The sequence below is a fragment of the Lipotes vexillifer genome, unplaced genomic scaffold (assembly GCF_000442215.2).
Source record: "Lipotes vexillifer unplaced genomic scaffold, Lipotes_vexillifer_v1.1 scaffold788, whole genome shotgun sequence".
NCBI lineage: Eukaryota > Metazoa > Chordata > Mammalia > Artiodactyla > Lipotidae > Lipotes > Lipotes vexillifer.
Window position 1 is genome coordinate 2,041,983 of NW_006791862.1, and position 19,199 is coordinate 2,061,181.

General features: G+C 37.2%; 1 protein-coding gene across 3 annotated transcripts in view; it reads left to right on the plus strand.

Annotated features, from left to right (window-relative positions):
* The window catches only part of BCAS3 (BCAS3 microtubule associated cell migration factor), a 592,536-nt gene that overhangs the window by 258,492 nt on the left and 314,845 nt on the right, over positions 1-19,199 (plus strand). For all 3 annotated transcript variants that reach the window (XM_007464906.1, XM_007464904.1, XM_007464905.1), the window contains 3 exons: positions 1,588-1,712; positions 3,700-3,865; positions 5,834-5,934. In XM_007464906.1, coding sequence (XP_007464968.1) covers positions 1,588-1,712; positions 3,700-3,865; positions 5,834-5,934 — 392 coding nt within the window. The remainder of the gene's footprint in view (positions 1-1,587; positions 1,713-3,699; positions 3,866-5,833; positions 5,935-19,199) is intronic.

A 19,199-nucleotide genomic window follows, 5' to 3' on the forward strand; every position in this document is an offset into this window, starting at 1 on the left:
CCTACGAGGAAGACATCAAAACAGAAGGCTCAGGAAATAAAATATATGAGAGACTATTTCATGTGTCATAACACCTGGAAAATGAGATTGCCAAAGTGAAGTCTGATTTTTTTGAAAATTAGTTGAAAGCTGTGTGCTATACAGGAGATAGCGTTGAGTTCTGTGATATGGGAATTCACAGCGCTTTCTACACGTTACCTAATACAGTGGTTCTTAACCCTGAACGTGTGCCAGAATCTCCTGGAGGGCTATTAAAAACACAGATTGTCATGCCCCACCTCCAGAGCAGGGTGTGGCCTGATGAATATTTGCATGTCTAAGAGGTTCTCAGTGCTACTAGCCAGGGACCACACTTTGAGAACAAATAAAATGCTGTAAACCTTAAAATAACCCTAAGAGGTAGGCATTGCTGTCTTTCTGTTTTATATATTTTATATATTAGTTGTCTGATCACTGAGAGGTTAAATAACCTAATCAAAATTCACACAGGTAAAAAAGTGGCAGCACTGGGATTCGGATTTGTGTTTCCACCTGACTCCAAAACCCGGTCTTTCTCTGTCTAACCGTACTAAATTAAACGATAAAGAGGTAAAGGATAGTGAGCAAATGAAGGTAGAAATAATGTTATTTGACATTGGAGACTGACTAGCAGCGGCGAAACATTATTCTTGTGCCCCGACTGGGCTGTGATCTTGACCAGTGTACAGTGTGGCTATTTCCTGGTCTACGAGTCAGAGACAATAATACACCATTTCTCTAAGGTGCCTGACAAAATTGCTAAGGAACTTTGGGGCAGTCTTTGAAAAATTGGGAAAGAAGAGAGATATAGGATTTGCAAGAAGATGAAAGGTTGATATCAGAAGTCAATGGTATTAGAAGCTGAAAGCTGATTTGGGGAAAAAAAGACGACAGCAAGTACTTTTTTATGGTAGTTATGTGAAGTAGCAGGAGTTACTTAATGTGTCTTCAAACATAGGAGAAGCAGAGTAAAAACTGACCTAGCATCTTCACAAATCCACAAAGAAAAAATAAACAAGAAATAGGAAGATCAGTGACTGTAATCGCACTAGATCTTTAGGTCTACTCACCAGACATTGTCTAACCATACATATATGTCTGAGAGCATTGTCAGGATTCCATTCTGTATCATCTCGTGTTTTCATACATGCTGTCTCCATTCAACTGTATTGTCAGTCCTACATTTTACATATTGAAGTGAACTGATAAACTATTCTTTTATTATGAGATGTTTTTGCTGGTTCTACTGTTCCATTTTGAAATATCCAGGGAAATGTTATCTATCTCAAATGGGTTGACTTGGATTTTGCCAGCACATTCTTCAAAAAGAAGCTAATTTTTCTTGGTATAAGTTGCTATTCCGATAATACTCTGGAGCTTTGAACTAGTTTTACTTTTACTGCAGATCACAGTCTCACAACCACCAGTTATACTTATGGCAAAATGCATGTCCACATGGGAGCGTTTGAATACTTAGGGGCGAATTTTAAGGGAAATATGTCATTTTCTCAAGGACCATGATTTTATAATGGTAATTTTTCTTTTTTTACTATCATTTTATTTTTTAAGCAAAGTTAAACCACCTCCACAAATTTCACCCAGCAAATCAATGGGCGGAGAATTTTGCGTGGCTGCAACGTTTGGGACATCCCGATCGTGGTTTGCAAATAATGCAGGTCTGAAAAGAGAAAAAGGTATGTATTTTTATTGAAGTTAAACTTGCCATTTGTAATTTTTGTTTCTTGAGGAAAATTCAGAGCAGTTCTCTTTGAATAATCTTGAGCCCAACAATAGAAAAAAAATTCCCCACTCAGTTAGCAAGTCTCTCCTCAACTATTCAAGTCTCAAGAAGACAGGCTATCCTCTCACTATAAATGTGGAATAAATTGCCCAGAGTGTTTTTATTTTGTTTTGCTGGTGTCAATATACAGGTGTTCTCAGTGCTGTCAATTCCATACCATTATATGTAGCTTTTACATTTTTCTCAAACTAATTTCATGCCGTTGTCTATAAAGTGTGGAGAGGAAGAACGTTCTTATCCCTATTTTAGAGATGAAGAATTTGAGATCAGTAAGTTTAAATAATTTAGCTAAGATCACTAGTTACTAGGTTATGGTATCAGAGTTTGAACCCAGGTTTTCTAATGCTAAATCTGTCCTTAAAAAATAATCTACAACAATTCTGCCATGTTATAAATTAAAAGATAAAAACAGGCTCCCACTCAGAAATAAGAATCATCTTTTGTGGTAACCATTGTCCCTTTGAACTTATATAGTGTTGTTGTTGTTTTTTAAATCTCTCCTTTGACCACCAGAGTCAACTTATATAATTCCTCTTTTGTATGTGATTCCTCATTGTTTCTGTTTAGAAAAGAGTGCCTGCCTTCATGGACCAAGTGTTTAATTTTGAGTGTTAAAAATTTCCTCTTATTATTGTGATACTATTAAAGTAGGTCAGAAACCGAGTTGTTAGCGAGGCACTTTTCTGACAGGTTCCGCAGGCTGTATTGTTCTTGGCAAAATGGCTCTCCCTTACGCTTAATACCGGCAGTCAGACGTCAGCCCTTTCCCTTGTTATCGCCTTTCAGTGGCCCTTTCCTTGGAAATAGGATCCCAGGCACAGCAGGCTCTTTACCTAAGTGGGAGAGGATACAGTAAAGTATGCAAGCCTTCCATTTTCTTATCCCATCTTTATTTTTTTGTTACCTCCTCAGCTTTAATGATGCTATCGAAATGACTTTTTGTTACTAGTTAAAACCCTCTGTGAAGCTCGATTTCAAATGCTTCTCGCTTCTGTTCTAATTACCCTTTTAACTTGCTACTCCTTTATGTCCCACTACTGGTCATTAGCCATTTTCTCAAAGCAGCTGTAATCCAGTCCTCTGGCATAGAGATAAGGTAACCCACCCAGCATTCATGAGGGATTTTATATGCTCCTAGGTTTACTGTAAAACCCAAGATAGAGGACTAAACCTGGTTTGGTAGTGAGGACATGTGTACTCCTTATAAAGTCATTTGATTAGATCCATATTCAGCACCTGACCTCAAAGTATGACTGGTCTTCATTTGCCATGGGAGGAAAGAAGGAAGAGGATTGAGAGGAAAGAAGGACAAGGATTTGGGGGAGGAGGACGTGTGTGTGTTTTTCATTTGCCTGTTTGTTTTAATCCAGAAATTTAACGGAGGAAGTTTTCTGAGAGAGAGTAGATGAGAAGTTAGGCTGATTTAGGCAAAGGGTCTCTCCTGCAGTTGAGTTGGTGCATCCAGTGTAACTAAATCTTAGTCCATACAGGGTTCCTTTTCTGTCAGTCCTTCCCTGTCCCACCTGAAACTATTCATTTTTCATAATGTGGGACAAATTACTACACTGCAGGCAAATACAAAAGACTGTATAATATTGTTTGAGCATACTAGAATTTTGAGTATATTTATGTCATTCTTGAAATAAATTGCTTAAATTTAAAAATATTTTGATAGCATAGAACTTTTCATATTCGTTAGCATCTACTTATAAGAGACAATTTTTAGGCAAGGAGCAGACACCATGTGAAAAATTTCCTGCCTTCTTACTTTCTCTCAGCAACCTTAGGAACGGACTGAAGGGTCAATAACTTGTAAAAATGATGCTGTGCTCCTTTTATGCCAATATCACATATCCAGGATCTGTTTTCCTGTTTTGTAGATCAGTCCAAACAAGTTGTAGTTGAATCCCTCTACATTATTAGCTGCTACGGGAACTTAGTGGAGCACATGATGGAGCCACGACCGCTTAGCACTGCACCCAAGATCAGCGATGACACCCCACTAGAAATGATGACATCTCCCCGAGCCAGCTGGACTCTGGTTAGGTAGTATCTCTTTTTGGTTTTTTGTTTTTGGGTTTTTTTTTTTAACAGCTTTGTTGAGATATAAAATATTAAAAGTGTACAATTTGGTAAGGTTTGACGACGTATGTATACAACTGTGAAATCACCCCCATAATTAACATTATATATATATCCATCACCTCAAATGTTTTCTTATGCCTCTTTCTAATCTCTCACCTGCCCCCCTTTATCCCTACTTCACCCACTGAGCCCCAGGCAACCATTGGTCTGTTCTCTGTCACTATAGATCAGTTTATAATTTCTAGAATTTTATATAAATGGAATCAGAGTGCATAGTCTTTTTGTCTTCTTTCTCCCAGCAAAATTATTTTGATTTATCCCTGTTGTGTTTTTTGATAATTCATTCCTTTTCTAATTGACATATAATTTACATGTAATACATATAATACAATTCACCTACTTAAAGTGAATTTTCACTAGGTCGTGCATCCATCACCACAATCAATTTTCATCACCCCCCAAAGAAATCCCGTACCCATTAGCAGTCATCCCCACCCCCCCACCCCCATTTTCCTTCAACCCTTCAGCCCTAGGCAACCACCAGTTTATTTCCTGTCTCTGGATTTGCCTACTCTGGACATCTCATATAAATGGAATCATGCAAAATGTGACCTGTTGCATCTGGTTTCCTTTACTTAGTATAATGTTTTTAAGGTCCATCCATGTTGCAGCATGTAGCAGAACTTCATTCCTTTTTTATGGCCAAATAATATTCCATTGCATGGATATACCACATTTTGTTTATCCATTCATCAGTTGATGGGCATTTCCACAGTTTAGTTGTCATGAATTATGCTCCTGAGAATATTCATGTACAGATTTTTGTGTGGTCCTGTGTATTCAGTTGTCTTTGGTGTATGCCTTGGAGAAGACCTCCCTTTGAACTTCTTTCTCCTTGCATCTTTGAGTTACCTTTTCTAGGACTTGTTTTTTTTTCCTATCCCACATAAAGAGCTTTAGTGCTTCCCCTATTTCCAGTCTCATGCTCACTGCAAGTAGAAAGTACATTGAGATAGCCATTATGGGGAATGGAAACTAATATAAATAGATTGGAAGGTTTCCTTTAAAGTGATTCCCCAAGATATAATGGTTTATCACTATAAAAATGTTTATTAACAATTAGAGTCCTTCTCAAAAGTACATAATCATTAGAACCTTTATAATCTAGTATAAAGATGGAGAAATAAGATCTAGGATAAAATCCGTTCAATATAGTGTACAATAGTATAGGAGAGATAGAAAAAATTGGTCCTGACATGTATGGAAGGAAACAGACAAAAATGGATATGAAAATGATCTCTCTCCTTATGACATTTTAAAATATTCTTATATTGATTTTTGGAGGCTCTACCATTCTTTACTAGTACTTTACTGCACTGGATTGATCTGATCAATATCTTATTTATCAAGCTATTTAAGAATGGGCAGATCTAATTAAAATTACTGCACCATCATTGAAATAAGTGGCTTATTTTGGCATTCAGATGCTAATTAGGTCTTTAATAAGCCAACCATTAACTGTGTTTTTTTAAGCCATTCTTATCTGCTTTTATTTTACTTTAAAATGTATACATATTCTAAGAATAGAGAGCTCTAACAAGTGTCAGAAATGAGGTAAAAATTAGTTGTGACATTTGAATTCCACACTTCCTCTCTGTTCAGAATTTTGAATGTCTTGTCTATCGTATTGAAGGGTCGTCTGCTTTAAACTAATATTGGCTGTATGTAATTTGTATGACTCACTGCCACCTTTTTATTCTTTCTAAGCAGATGGCCTTGTGTTTCAGGTTTCAGCACTCCAACAAGTTCATTTTAATGATTACAAAGATAGTGTGAGTTTATATCAGTGTCTGTAAGTGGTGACAGTGATGGTGATTTACATCCCATCTATTAAGCCTGAATATTAATATTCTTCTGCTGTTTCCTTAGAACTCCTCAATGGAATGAATTGCAACCACCATTTAACGCAAACCACCCTCTGCTCCTCGCTGCAGATGCAGTACAATATTATCAGTTCCTGCTTGCTGGCCGTGAGTAGTTCTCATTTTTTTTCCTTCCATAGAGTATTTTGAGCTTTCATTTTAAAATGCTGACTTTTAATGCAACCATGCATATTACCACTGGTCCATAGGCCAGAGGCCGTAAGTAATCAGACTGAGGCAAGTAAGATGTTTAATACAAATGTATGCCATAAGCTTTAGCACACATTAAGTATGCCTCTAACTGTTCACATTCCCTGGCCATGAGATATCTGGTGGGCTCAAAATTTTTTTAAAGAAATGAGGATACTAGGATATAATAAAGTTTCATGAAATTGGAATTTATTTCTGACATGAAAAAAGTTAAGCACTTTTCACTGTGAAAATTGTATCAGCAGGCTTTTCGCTTTGTAGAATTTTACTTGCAATAATGAAGTAGTGATTCCAGCTCCATCAGGATTTCGTTTACTTTTATACCTAAGCCCTAACGTTTGTAGAGATTGATCTCGATTCGTTTTTTACTTAAGGAGAAAAAAATGTAGATTGAACTAGAAACAGCCTTCTTTGTAGGTGAGGCCTGAAAAGATAATTTAATATTTATTATCCAGTTTATGGTCATAGAATTAAAAATTCTTTACAATTACAATTCAGTTTTGTAGAATTCACTGGATCCTTAATTTTACTTGATGGCTCTGAGTACTGCATGTTTTTAAGAAACTTTCTAAAAATCAACAGACATGTTTTTAATGGAGTTTTGTTGAATCAGACTTCATTTCTTGCCTAGCTGTATTATGCAGCATGAAGTAAAATATTTGTAAAACAATTTTATTTTATGTTTATAGTGTGTTATATGTTATACTGGAAACAGAGAAAGTGTATTGACTTTGCTCTAAAGTTACAAAACTCTATAATTGTAACAAATAGTTGGCAGTCTCATTCTCTTGTGTAATAGAACTCACTGATTCTTCTTCTTCATGTATTTATTGAGTGACTTCTATGTGTCAGGAACTTGTGGTTTAAATGAGAATAGTATGTTGCTTCTGTCCTCAATGAATTCAGTATCTAATTCAGGAGACAGGTGTTAAAAGATAAAAGGAAATGAGGCAGGTGCATCAGTGAAGGGTTATACATTGAATTATGAGGGCAGTGACTTAAATTGCCAAAGCTTTCACAGAGGGATAATAGGTAAGTGGTTTTCTGGTTCCAAGAAGCAGAGTACATAAAAGTTGTTAGGGTCTAGGTCATCTAAGCATATATTTAACTCTGTCATATGACTTGGAAAATACATGACATTTATGTAATATCAATGTTCACGAGAACATTTCCCCCTACTTCTCAATAGGGGTGAAAATAACTAATTGTTGGATTAAGTGTAGGTAACTTTTTCAGAATTAATGTTGGTTTTCTTTGTTTAGTTATTTTGATAGGTCTGCTCAGTAGACAAACAGTAGCAAGTCCCAAATATATGAGAAAAAGATACGGGGGGAAAAAAATCAAAAAGCAACTGTCTCTATTCCTTAATTTTTTTGTTCCAGTGAATTAAGCTGATGGATATGACTTTATTTTAGCAGCTCTACTTGCACGGTTGAAGAACCGCCACTGTAGGCAGTAGCAAGCCATCAGTTGTTTTCAAGCATTGGAACGACACCATCAGAACTGCCTCTTAGAAAGGTCACCCTGGCAGTGTTGTAATAAGAGGTTCGGTGGCGGGGGGAGGGCAGTGGAGTCACAGTGATCCTGGAGCAAGATGAGAGGACTTTAGTTAAGGCTGTTTACAGAGAAGACAGGACAAACCTGTGAGATGTTGCACAGTTGGACTAGAACAGAATTAGACAATTTCAAAAAAAGGTAGTCGCTGATGGTTCTATGGTTTCTAAATAAAATACATAATATAATGCATTTTATGTGAGACCTTTTGAATTCCAGGTGGACTAGCATTGGGATAAGGATGAAAAGGCCTAGTTTCCAGTTCTAGACCACGTCTCAGTAACTTGGAAAATATAAAGTATCAGTAATGATACTTGCTCTTATGAAGGTGTTACTGTGGTCAGTGAAGTGATGCTAAAGTCCTTTAAAAACTGTAAAATAATCTATACATTTAAGCATCATTCTGAACCTTTGTTTCTTATCTCAGAAGTGCGTATTTTCAAATATTAGACTTCAGGAACTTAACAATGGAATCCCTATTCTGAATATGTGATTTTTGACAACGTTGCCAGATCTGTCATCTAAGTGATAGACTTAATATGTCTGTCATATATCTAAGTGACATAATTATTATGTTTCCTCTTATCTAGTGAAATGTTAGTATAGATATAATTTAATAAGTTAAAAAATACCTAAGAGGCAGGTAATTCTGTAATAATTATTATATTGCTTCTTTACATTGACAGTAGAGACACAGATTTAGCCTGGATTTTTAAAGTCATGTTTTCAACATAAAGAAAGGCTATTTGGGGCTTCCCTGGTGGCGCAGTGGTTGGGAGTCCGCCTGCCGATGCAGGGGACGCAGGTTCGTGCCCCGGTCTGGGAAGATCGCACGTGCCGCAGAGCAGCTAGGCCCGTGAGCCATGGCCGCTGAGCCTGCGTGTCCAGAGCCTGTGCTCCGCAACGGGAGAGGCCACAACAGTGAGAGGCCCGTGTACCGCAAAAAAAAAAGAAAGGCTATTTGATTGAGAGTCCTCGACAAGATAGTATATTTCATGACTGAAGCAATTAAATATGCAAAACATGGACATCTGCATCAGAGGAGTAAGAGCTGAAATATAATTGGTAAAAGCAATGCTGGAGCCAGTTTAGAGAGAATGCCTTTGCCTACCCATCTGTTGAGCCCTCTGTAAGTTAGAGCCTCATTAAGAAAACTTTCTTATTACCTTCTTGCTTGACTTTCTCTCCGGTTTCCCTTACTGAAGCCATTTGAAAAGATGATGTGTATACTGTACCTGGTGGCAGGAAGTTTTTTGTTTTATTCAACCATATTGAAAATCACTTCTTACTTCCCAACCTGCAAACTGTTGATAAATATATTACTGAAGGTATTTTCAAATATAACCATTTGGAGTAAAACTGTAATGCAAACTTCACAAATGTTGTCAGTATTTTCTTTGGTTGTATCTGGATCTGTGGATCAAGTGAAGCAGACTTGTACAAACTCCGGAAATTATAATAATAGTGGACAAAGAATGATGTAAATGGAAATGCGAAAGAGACTTTGTCTCAGGGAGAGGAGTGTAGGAGAGCAGGATGTTTAGCAAGGAATCCCCACTCCCCTTTCAGCCCTGTAATCATAATAAATACACCACTAGTTGTAAACAAAGTTCTGCATATGTGGCAAAAGGGTGACTGGTGGTAAGGGAAAGGGAAACCTGCCTGAACACTAAAGACTTCTTACCTAAATTTAGTGAAGTAAGTTAAAAACTCCAAATTTTGTATTAACTGTAGTCACACTTCCTACCCATATTAAATGAATGGAATGATACAAAATTGAGCAATTTGGGTGTATCATAAATTGACTCATAGTAGCCTGCTCCTTACAAGAGCTCCTCACTATGGAGGTAGAAATCACTCCTTTGTCATTAGGAGGATAAGCCATAATAAATTGCTGTTTAGAATAAGCAAAAAAAGTCATATGGTTTGAGTAGATTGACTAGTTTATGTATGCAAAGTGGATATGCAGATGGTAATCTAATCTTGCTATATAGCTCAGTAAAGGTAAAAGTCAAGAATCTAATATAAAAAAAAAGTTTTGCCTGGGTTGAAATCTTGGGAATCGTTTATAAAAAGATTATGGTAGTGGTGATTAGTGATTTTTGTGCTAACGGTATATTTTCTAACTTCCGAAAAAAAAAAAACCACATGCTATAGTTACCTTTTCTAAAATAGGCTTTTTATTTCAGTGTATTTCTTTGCCAAAAACAAAGATAAACATTAGACGAGACTAACAAATATCAACCAGCTTTGAATGTGATCCAGAGTAGACAATGCTTTTTCTTTAGTCTGCTTCAGAGCTTCCCAAATTGTAAATTAGAAACAGGGCTTACTTGGGAACGTTTTATTTAGGGCAAAAATAATGTTTCCTCCTTTTCTTTCAGGTAATTTGGCAACAGCAGTATTTTTTAAGTTGCTGACATTAACTAGCTTTGTTGGGGGTAGGTCAGACTTTGAACTTCCAAGATAATCCATGGGTTTGTGAGAAGTTCCTCCCTAAGCTTACTGAGTTTTCTTTGTTAAATGGTAACAAAGGACCACTCAACAGATATATCGCTTTGATACACGATAGAAAGGTGACTGGGATCCATAGAACCCCCTCCCAGTGTTTTACTGGGGATATAATTGTTTTTCTCTACTTATAAAGGCATTATAGGAAAGGTGGGGAAAGCCTTTGACACTAGATGGAAGGGAATGAAGAACACTGAAAATGGGTTAAAGCATATATGTGGGTTTTTGTTAATTATTTAACTGTCTTTCAAATATAATTCACTGTTAACACAAAAATAGTATCAATGTATTGTGGTCTTTAAAACACATACATACGTGTGTGTGTGTGTGTCTGTGTGAGACAACAGTAGCATAAAGGCCAGGAGTGTGGGAAATGGAACTATACTATTGTAAGTTTTTATAGTATATGTGGCTTCAGCATCATTTGAAGGTTGTTAAAGATGTATATAATGAAATAAAAAAACAACCTAAGTGCTCAAAAAGGAAATAAAATATTAACAAATAAGCAAGTTGATGTAACCCTAAGCATGTCAGTGCTCACATTAGTTATAAATGGTCTAAACATCTAAACAAGTCATGGATCAAAAAATAAACCCCAGCTATATGCTGCTTAGGAGAAACCCACTTTTTTTTTTTTTTTTTTTTTTTTTTGCGGTATGCGGGCCTCTCACTGTTGTGGCCTCTCCCGTTGCGGAGCACAGGCTCCGGACGCGCAGGCTCAGCGGCCATGGCTCACAGGCCCAGCCGCTCTGCGGCATGTGGGATCTTCCTGGATTGGGGTACGAACCTGTGTTCCCTGCATTGGCAGGCGGACTCTCAACCACTGCGCCACCAGGGAAACCCCCACTTTTTTTTAATCAGCATTTTTTAATTGAAGTATAGTTGACTTAAAATGTTGTGTTAATTTCTGCTGTACAGCAAAGTGATTAAGTTATATATTCTTTTCCATTATGGTTTATCATAGGATATGGAATATAGTTCTCTGTGCTCTACAGTAGGACCTTGTTGTTTATCTGTTCTATATCTAAAAGCTTATATCTGTTAACCCCAACCTCCTCCCCCTTGGCAACCACCAGTCTGGAGAAACCCACTTTAAACCCTCGCGTGCTACATTAATATAAGACTAAGTAGAACACTCCACCCAACAACAGTAGAACGTACATTCTTTTCAAGTGCACAGGGAACATTGACAAATAGAGACCTTCTGGGCCATAAAACAAGTCTCAATAAGTTTAAAAGCTTTCAAGTTATACAAAGTATGTATATTCTCTGACCACAATGGAATTAAATAAGAAATGATTAACAGGTCTCTGGGAAATCTACAAATATTTGGAAACTAAACAATGCACTTCTACATGATACATGGTTCACAGGAAAAGTCAAAAGGGAAATTAGGATTATTTTTAGCTGAATGAAAATGAAAACAGAACACATCCCTATCTTAGACTACATTCAGGGAAAAAAATAGTAGATTGAAGTATAAATACATGCAACAAGTTGGATGATTCTTAAGAACATCATGCGGAGAGACAGAGTACGAGGGAGGGTGTTGAATATGACCATAAAGGGTTTGGTAGATCTTTATGGTGATGGAACCGTTCTGTATCTTGATTACTATTTTAGCAACTTCTTATGAATCTGTAATTCTTTCAAAATAAAAACTTCATAGAAAAATGAAATATTTGTGGGATGGCATTAAATCACTACTCAAGGTGAAATGTATAGGACTAAATGCCCATGTTATAAAATGAAATCAGTGACTCAGCTTTCACATTCAGAAACTAGTAAAGTAGAGCGAATTAAAGCACAAAAAAGGAAATAATAAAGATGAGTGAAATCAAGGAAATAGAAAACATAAAAACAATAGAAATAATATAGAAAAATAGGAAAAAGTATTTAAACCATAACGTTGTGGTGTGGTTTTCTTCTGCTTGGAGTCTGTGAGATTCTTCAATCTGTGAATTTTAAATTTTCATCAGATTTGAACATTTTAATGCAGTTACATCTTCACATTTTTTTCTGTCACTCTGCTTCTCTCCTTTTGTGACTCCAATTATATGTCTGTTGACAACGTGATATTTTCCCAGCTCACTGATTCTTTGTTCAGTTAAAAAATTCTCTTTCCTTCACTCTGTTTGATTTTGTATAGTTTGTATTTCTATGCATTTATATATATTGTCTTCTGTTCTGCTGTCTAATCTATTGTTTTATTCAACACGTTCTTCATTCCAGATACCATATTTTTCATCTATAAGTTCCATTTGGATGTTCTTTTATATCTTTCATTTCTTTCCGCATCGTGTACCTGTTTGAACATACGAGACATATATTTTGTAATTGTTGTTTTAGAGTCCTTGTGTGCTAATTCTTTTCACCCTGGTATTGCTTGGGTTTTTTTTCTATTGATTGATTTTTCTTCTTGGTGTGCTTTCCTGCTTCTTTATGTGCCTAATGATTTTTGATAGGATGCTGGGCATTTTTGGTTTCATGTTGTTGAGTGGTGGATTATTCTGTTTTCCTAGGATGTAGTCAAATTACTTGGAATAAATTTGATTCTTTCTTTGTGTATTTTTAAGCTTTGTTATGGAGGGTTCAGAATAACCTTTTGCTTAGGACTAATTTAATTATTTTAGGAGATAATGTAAATCTAGTCTCTTTTATGTGGCCAGTAGTAGATATGGATGACCCTAATTGTTTTTTACATTTCTGGTCCTTAAATCCTATGTATTATCTTGATATTACATTATACCAGTTCTGCTGCCTTTACTTTTGATTCATTACCTTCCCTAACATAAATAGAAATAAAAAACATGTATATGAGTATCTATAACACATTGTGATAAGTGCTTGTTAATAGCATGAATTAACTGGTATAGAAAGGATGGTGAAGGATGAAGGAGGTACAGAGTATTCAAGCCATAGCTGCTGGGACAGAAATGACTTAGGAAACCATAATTTGAAAAGATACACGCACCCCAGTGTTCATTGCAGCACTATTTACAATAGCCAAGGCATGGAAGCAACCTAAATGTCCATCAAAAGAGGAATGGATAAAGAAGATGTGGTACATATATACAATGGAATATTACTCAACCATAAAAAAGAATGAAATAATGCCATTTGCAGTAACATGGATGGATCTAGAGATTGTCATACTGAGTGAAGTATGTCACACAGAGAAAGAGAAATATCGTATATCGCTTATATGTGGAATCTAAAAAGAAGTGATACAAATGAACGTATTTATAAAGCAGAAACGGACTCAGACTTAGAGAATGAACTTGTGGTTACCAGGGGTGGGAGGGTAGAGGGAAGGGATAGTTAGGGAGTTTGGGATTGACATGTATACACAGTGTTATGTGGCAGCCTGGATGGGAGGGGAGTCTTCGGGAGACTGGATACATGTATATGTATGGCTGAGTCGCTTTGCTGTGCACCTGAAACTATCACAACATTTTTAATCGGCTATATTCCAATATAAAATAAAAAGTTTAAAAAAAAGAAATGCAAAGAAGGAAGAAGTTAATTGTTAGTGGGGATGGAGAGAAGTGGCTGAATTTCAGAGAAATTGAGCAAGTTGCCTCTGTAGGATTTGGGACTATATGAGGTTACTGAAGAAAAGTGAGGAGGAATGGATAACTAGCTTAACACTAGGTTATGCCATTCATTGAAACATTAAAGAGAAATATGTTGCCTAGAGTAGGAGAGAGAATTGCTGATTGCAGTGTTGCATCTGTTTTGGTGCATGCAGTATGTATCCTGGTGGTAATATTCAGTAGGTTCTTGGAAATAACTCAGAACCTTCCATATGTGTATTTATAGATTTGAGCTCCTTTCTGAGATTGTTTGGATATATAATTAGTAGTTGATGTAAGCTTTCTCTGAAATAATTTTATCCTAGAGAGAATTTAGAGAGAAGAGATGAGGTTCCATTATGGTACAGACAGCATAACATGTAAGAAGGCAGTATTAATCATTCTAAAAGCTCCACCTGAAACCTTACTTTTCAATAGCTGGGCTATCTATTGATATATCGGCTTTTTAAAAATGTTTTTGCTTTACTGATCACTTGGACTTTACTAGCACTTTTGTTTAAATCTGTATATATAATGAAGTAGATAATACCTAAAGCTAGTATTGAAATTGTCTTACCCATAGAAGTGTGAAAAACACAAGTAGGCAGCGTATTTAAGGTTAGATTCTAGAGATCTTAATTCCCAACTAAATTTTGTGCTGCTGGCCTACCGGCTACAACTGTGAGAATAAAAATAGGAAATATTTTTCCTTGTAATATAAAGTCACACTTTGGGGTTTAGAGTTGAAGACATTTTTAGCCTATTTTACTGTCTTGTTTCATTGGTTTTACAATACAGTCATGATCTATTTTGAACATACTGATACAAAAAGGAAGAAAAAAGTATTGCTCTCCTCTGCCATGGTCATTATCAGTACCCTGGCAAAGCAGTTAAATGTGCAGCAGTTTTCTGAGCTGCTCTCTTTGGAGTGTCACATTAGATTTAACCTAACATCCTGGATTGCATCGTTGTTGTGGTATGTACCAAGTATGGTGGAGGTACTCAACACTATTTCCTTGCATTGTCCATAATAAATATTTGCCCAAGATTGGGTAGGGTGGAAGGGGAAAGAAAGAAATGTTTTTCTCCTGTAGAGGAAACTTGTAATGTAGGACTTATTTATAGAGTATTTATAGTCCATTGTTGGTCATTGGGTGTGTCATACTGCTCTATCTAGGTCTGAATATCTGAGGTACTTAAGAAACCACTTCATATTGAGTTATATTTGATGGATTCTCTTATTTATAGTTAATTTTATCCACTGACATGTCCTTCCATAGAGAAATGATTTTAGTGAAATGAATGGTGTTTTTCTTCAGGAGACTAGAAGTTTGAGACATACTGACCCTGAATTTAGCCATATATATGTTGTATAATTTGGGGAACATTATGAAATTGAATACATTTTCTTCCTCAATGAAAAAATATCATATAGTTAATCAAAAAGTTTTGATTAGAGATCCCTCTTTTCCTTCGTCTTTCCCTTTGTGTTTAATGGGATACATGCTTTTTATTGATACCCGTATCTTTACATAGATCTTCACACCTATGGAATAGTTCATTGGGTTTCTCTGTCATCGTTGATTTATTGTTGAGATGTTTCACCATCAAAAGTCCTCTCTTTTACAACATAATGACCTATACTCCATTCTGAAGTAAGTCTTGGCATTTCTGTCATTTGCTTTAGTATTTATTATTTGGAGAAATGATGTCAAACCACCTTCCTGTCATAATTACATGTCAAACCACCTTCCTGTCATAATTGTTCTTAAAATTGAAATGAAACAAAAATGTTTTTATAGAGGGTTTTTTGGTACTTTTAAATATCTTGCTTACTTTATTTTACTCAACTGTGTGGCATCACAACTTACTGTTCCTGTTGGTTGCTTTATTTTTATTTTTAATAAATTTATTTTATTTATTTATTTATTTTTGGCTGCGTTGGGTCTCCGTTGCTGCGTGCAGGCTTTCTCTAGTTGTGGTGAGTGGGGGCTGCTCTTCATTGTGGTGAGCGGGCTTCTCACTGCAGTGGCTTCTCTTGTTGCGGACACGGCCTCTAGGCATGTGGGCTTCAGTAGTTGTGGCCCGCAGTCTCAGTAGTTGTGGGTCGCAAGCACTAGAGTGCAGGCTCAGTAGTTGTGGCGCACGGGCTTAGTTGCTCCGCGGCATGTGGGATCTTCCGGGACCACGTCCCCTGCATTGGCAGGCGGATTCTTAACCATTGTGCCCCCAGGGAAGCCCTGTAGGTTGCTTTATGACCTGCTTTTTTTTTCAGGTACAGTTGACAGTATATTCTTTTCCATTTATGCTATTAATATTCATTGCCATCAGATTGGCAGATTTGGCTGGGATAGAACATTGATTCTGATAGATTAAAGAAAAATAATCTATTGGTCATAAAGCCTCTAGTCCATGAGTACCTCTGCTTCTGCTGTCATTTACTCTAACCCACCAGAGTGTAAGGTTCTTATATTCAGATACTGATACCCCTGAATATGCATTTTGTTAGTTGGGTAGTGGGGATATAGGATGGAGGGTACAGGGATATCTGTTCGCTTTTTTCTCCAAAAATAAGGAACTAAAAGAATGGTCTGTGTCTGCTTACCTGCAATAATGTAATGGGTTGATATTGGCAGGAGCTTGTGGTTTGATGTGCCATCAGTAAGGTTAATTGCTAACAAATGACTAAATGGGAATTTAGGGGGAATGCTACAGCTGTCTGCTACGTTAGTGGTGATGGGAGTTCTGGCGCCATTTCAGGGTCACTATTTGTATCTGTCTATCAGAGTTAGAAAACAGTTGTTTCTCTCAGTTTCAGCCTTCTCTATAGAATTTCTGTCAATTGTTTGACTCCATTAAGTGTGCAGAGGAAATAAAAGCCTGAATGACCAATCCACCAGGGGCTATGGATAGACCCTTTCATTGTCCATACTCAGAGCACTGCATTAGGTCTCATTATCCATTTATAATAAGCGACCTCTGCCCCCTGGGTCATTGAAAAATATTCAGTGTGCTTTTCTGACACATAGGGCACCTTTCTCAGCAGACACATCAAACAATGGGACGTCTGGTAGTCTGGAGGAGTAGTGCACATGGCAGGTTTTTAAATACACAGCCTTGTGCCAAATCACTCTGACAGTTTGCTCTTGCATGGTTCATAAAATGTGCTAAGGGGAGCCTAATGTCTGGAAGATGAATGTAATGTTTCTTTCCTCTTTTCTTTCTTTCTTTTTCTTCTGTTTAAAACAAATTTTTTTGCCATGTGTTTCAGTATTGTTTTCTAGAAAGGATTTGCCTTCATGTCTGCTTTTGCATTTCCTGACAGAGAAATATGAAAAGATTTGGACATAGTGAATGGATAGAGCCATCATCTTTGGAAAGTATTTGCGAAATACACCCATGGAGGTTATCTGTGGTACACTAAAAACCTATCTTCTGTTTCCTGCCATGCCCAAACTAGTAGTGATTAACTATCCCACTGAAAAGTTTGAGAAAGAACTTGATACTTCCTTGATCACTATAGTCCAGCTTTCTTCTGTGATATAAATTTGGGCCACCTACTTGAAATCTCCGTGGTTCTTTCTCCAGCCCCCAGTGCATAGATAGACTTGGGGAAAAGATGGAGATAACATAGTGATTATTGGATGAAATATAAAGTAAGAAAACTGTCATGTCCGGAGCTTCGCACTGTGTAAGCTGAAGGTGGCCTTCTAAGAATCTTGTCTAATGGTTACTAACTATGTGGCCTTAACAGTACAGTGCCCTGTTAAGTACTGCTAGGAGTCAGTCATTTACCTGAAGGATGTTGGGATAGGAAAATAAAAGATTGAGAGCCACTTCTTTAGCAGTATATATGAAGAAACATTAAGAATAGGGGAAAGTGTTTATAAGAGTACTTTTTAAGTTTAAGATGCATACATTTCATTGGTAAAGCCTTGTTCCTCTCTCGGAAGCTTACATACTTTGCATTTTTCGTGTCACATATATTGGCTTGATCAATTTATTAAAAATATATGAAACACACAGGCATTCAAAGAAAACGAATATTACAATGAACTGGCAGCCACACCATCCAGTAGACCCCAGGTGTCTAGTTCAGCAAAGCAGTTTTCCTATTAAGTGATGTACTGTGGCATGCTCTCAGATCCCGGGACACAGAGGTGTCACCTCCAAAGAATGACCGTTGAGTTCCAGCTCAGATTTTTCTCTCCAAACCAGTTATGGAAAACCATGTAGTTGTCAGAACTCTCTCCATGACAAGAATTAATATATTAACTGGATTATAGCACCATTTGACAAATTGCTTACTAAATACATCAAAATTGATTGGACATTCTGTATTTGAATTGACAAATGACTGCATTAGGAGAACGAGGGAAATCCATTAATTATAGCCGCTCTCAACCATGGGAAATATAATCATATAAATATAGATTTTGTTAAAACAAAAATCTCCACTTTATGGTAGCATTGCTTATGTGTTTACCTACACCTCTTTGTTGTTAACAGAAGGGCTGCTCTTGGCCACTGCCCTTTACATAATCATAAAAAAAATAATAATTTCTGCTCTGTTATATGTTTCAGGCCCTCCTGACTGCATAATAGCTTTTAGTTCTTATTCCAGAAAAGTAGAAAATACCAGGGAAACTCAGCCTTTCTGCTTGGTTCTCAGCTGCACCCCTGTCTGTCCATCTTGCCCTTGGAGTCTCATTTAAGTCAAAAGCTTTACTTTTTGCTTTGATGGTATATAAGCTTTTATCATCACTCAGTTTCTTCTTTTTCTCTTGGTCTTTCTTTCTGAAGGTAACCAACCGAATGACCGAGGCAGAAGGGAGGTGGGTGAATGCCATGGATTGTCTCTCTCCAGTTTGAGTCTGTTCTCCTTATTGTTGACATATGACAGGAGGCTTTCTGCCATGTGATTTTGTGGAAGTTGGTGGAGAGATGAGAAACACTGGAGTGCCTTTATACCATTAGTTTCTTGCCTTTTCTACTATGCTTTCTTTGTATTTTATGACCACATGAAGAGCATCAGAGCTTCCCTTACACGGTGTCAAGTCTGGGTCAGAGCTGAAATTTTTTTTTTTTTTTGCGGTACGCGGGCCTCTCACTGCTGCGACCTCTCTCGTTGTGGCCTCTCCCGCTGCGGAGCACAGGCTCCGGACACGCAGGCTCAGCGGCCATGGCTCACGGGCCCAGCCGCTCCACGGCATGTGGGATCCTCCCGGACCGGGGCACGAACCCGCGTCCCCCGCATTGGCAGGCGGACTCTCAACCACTGCGCCACCAGGGAAGCCCCAGAGCTGAGATTTTTTAAGAATATTTTGGGTTTACTGTTTTTTTCTTCTCTTGGGCACTCTGCTGCCTTCCAAGGCTGTTCCTAGGTACCAGTGGTCCTCCCATGGTTATGTCACTTATACTTTAAGTATAAAACCAAACCAGTATTTTCTAAAATGAAATCTTCTAATTCCTCAGGGGTATTATAGAGAATGTAAAGTGTGGTCCAAAGTACTTTCTTTTCTG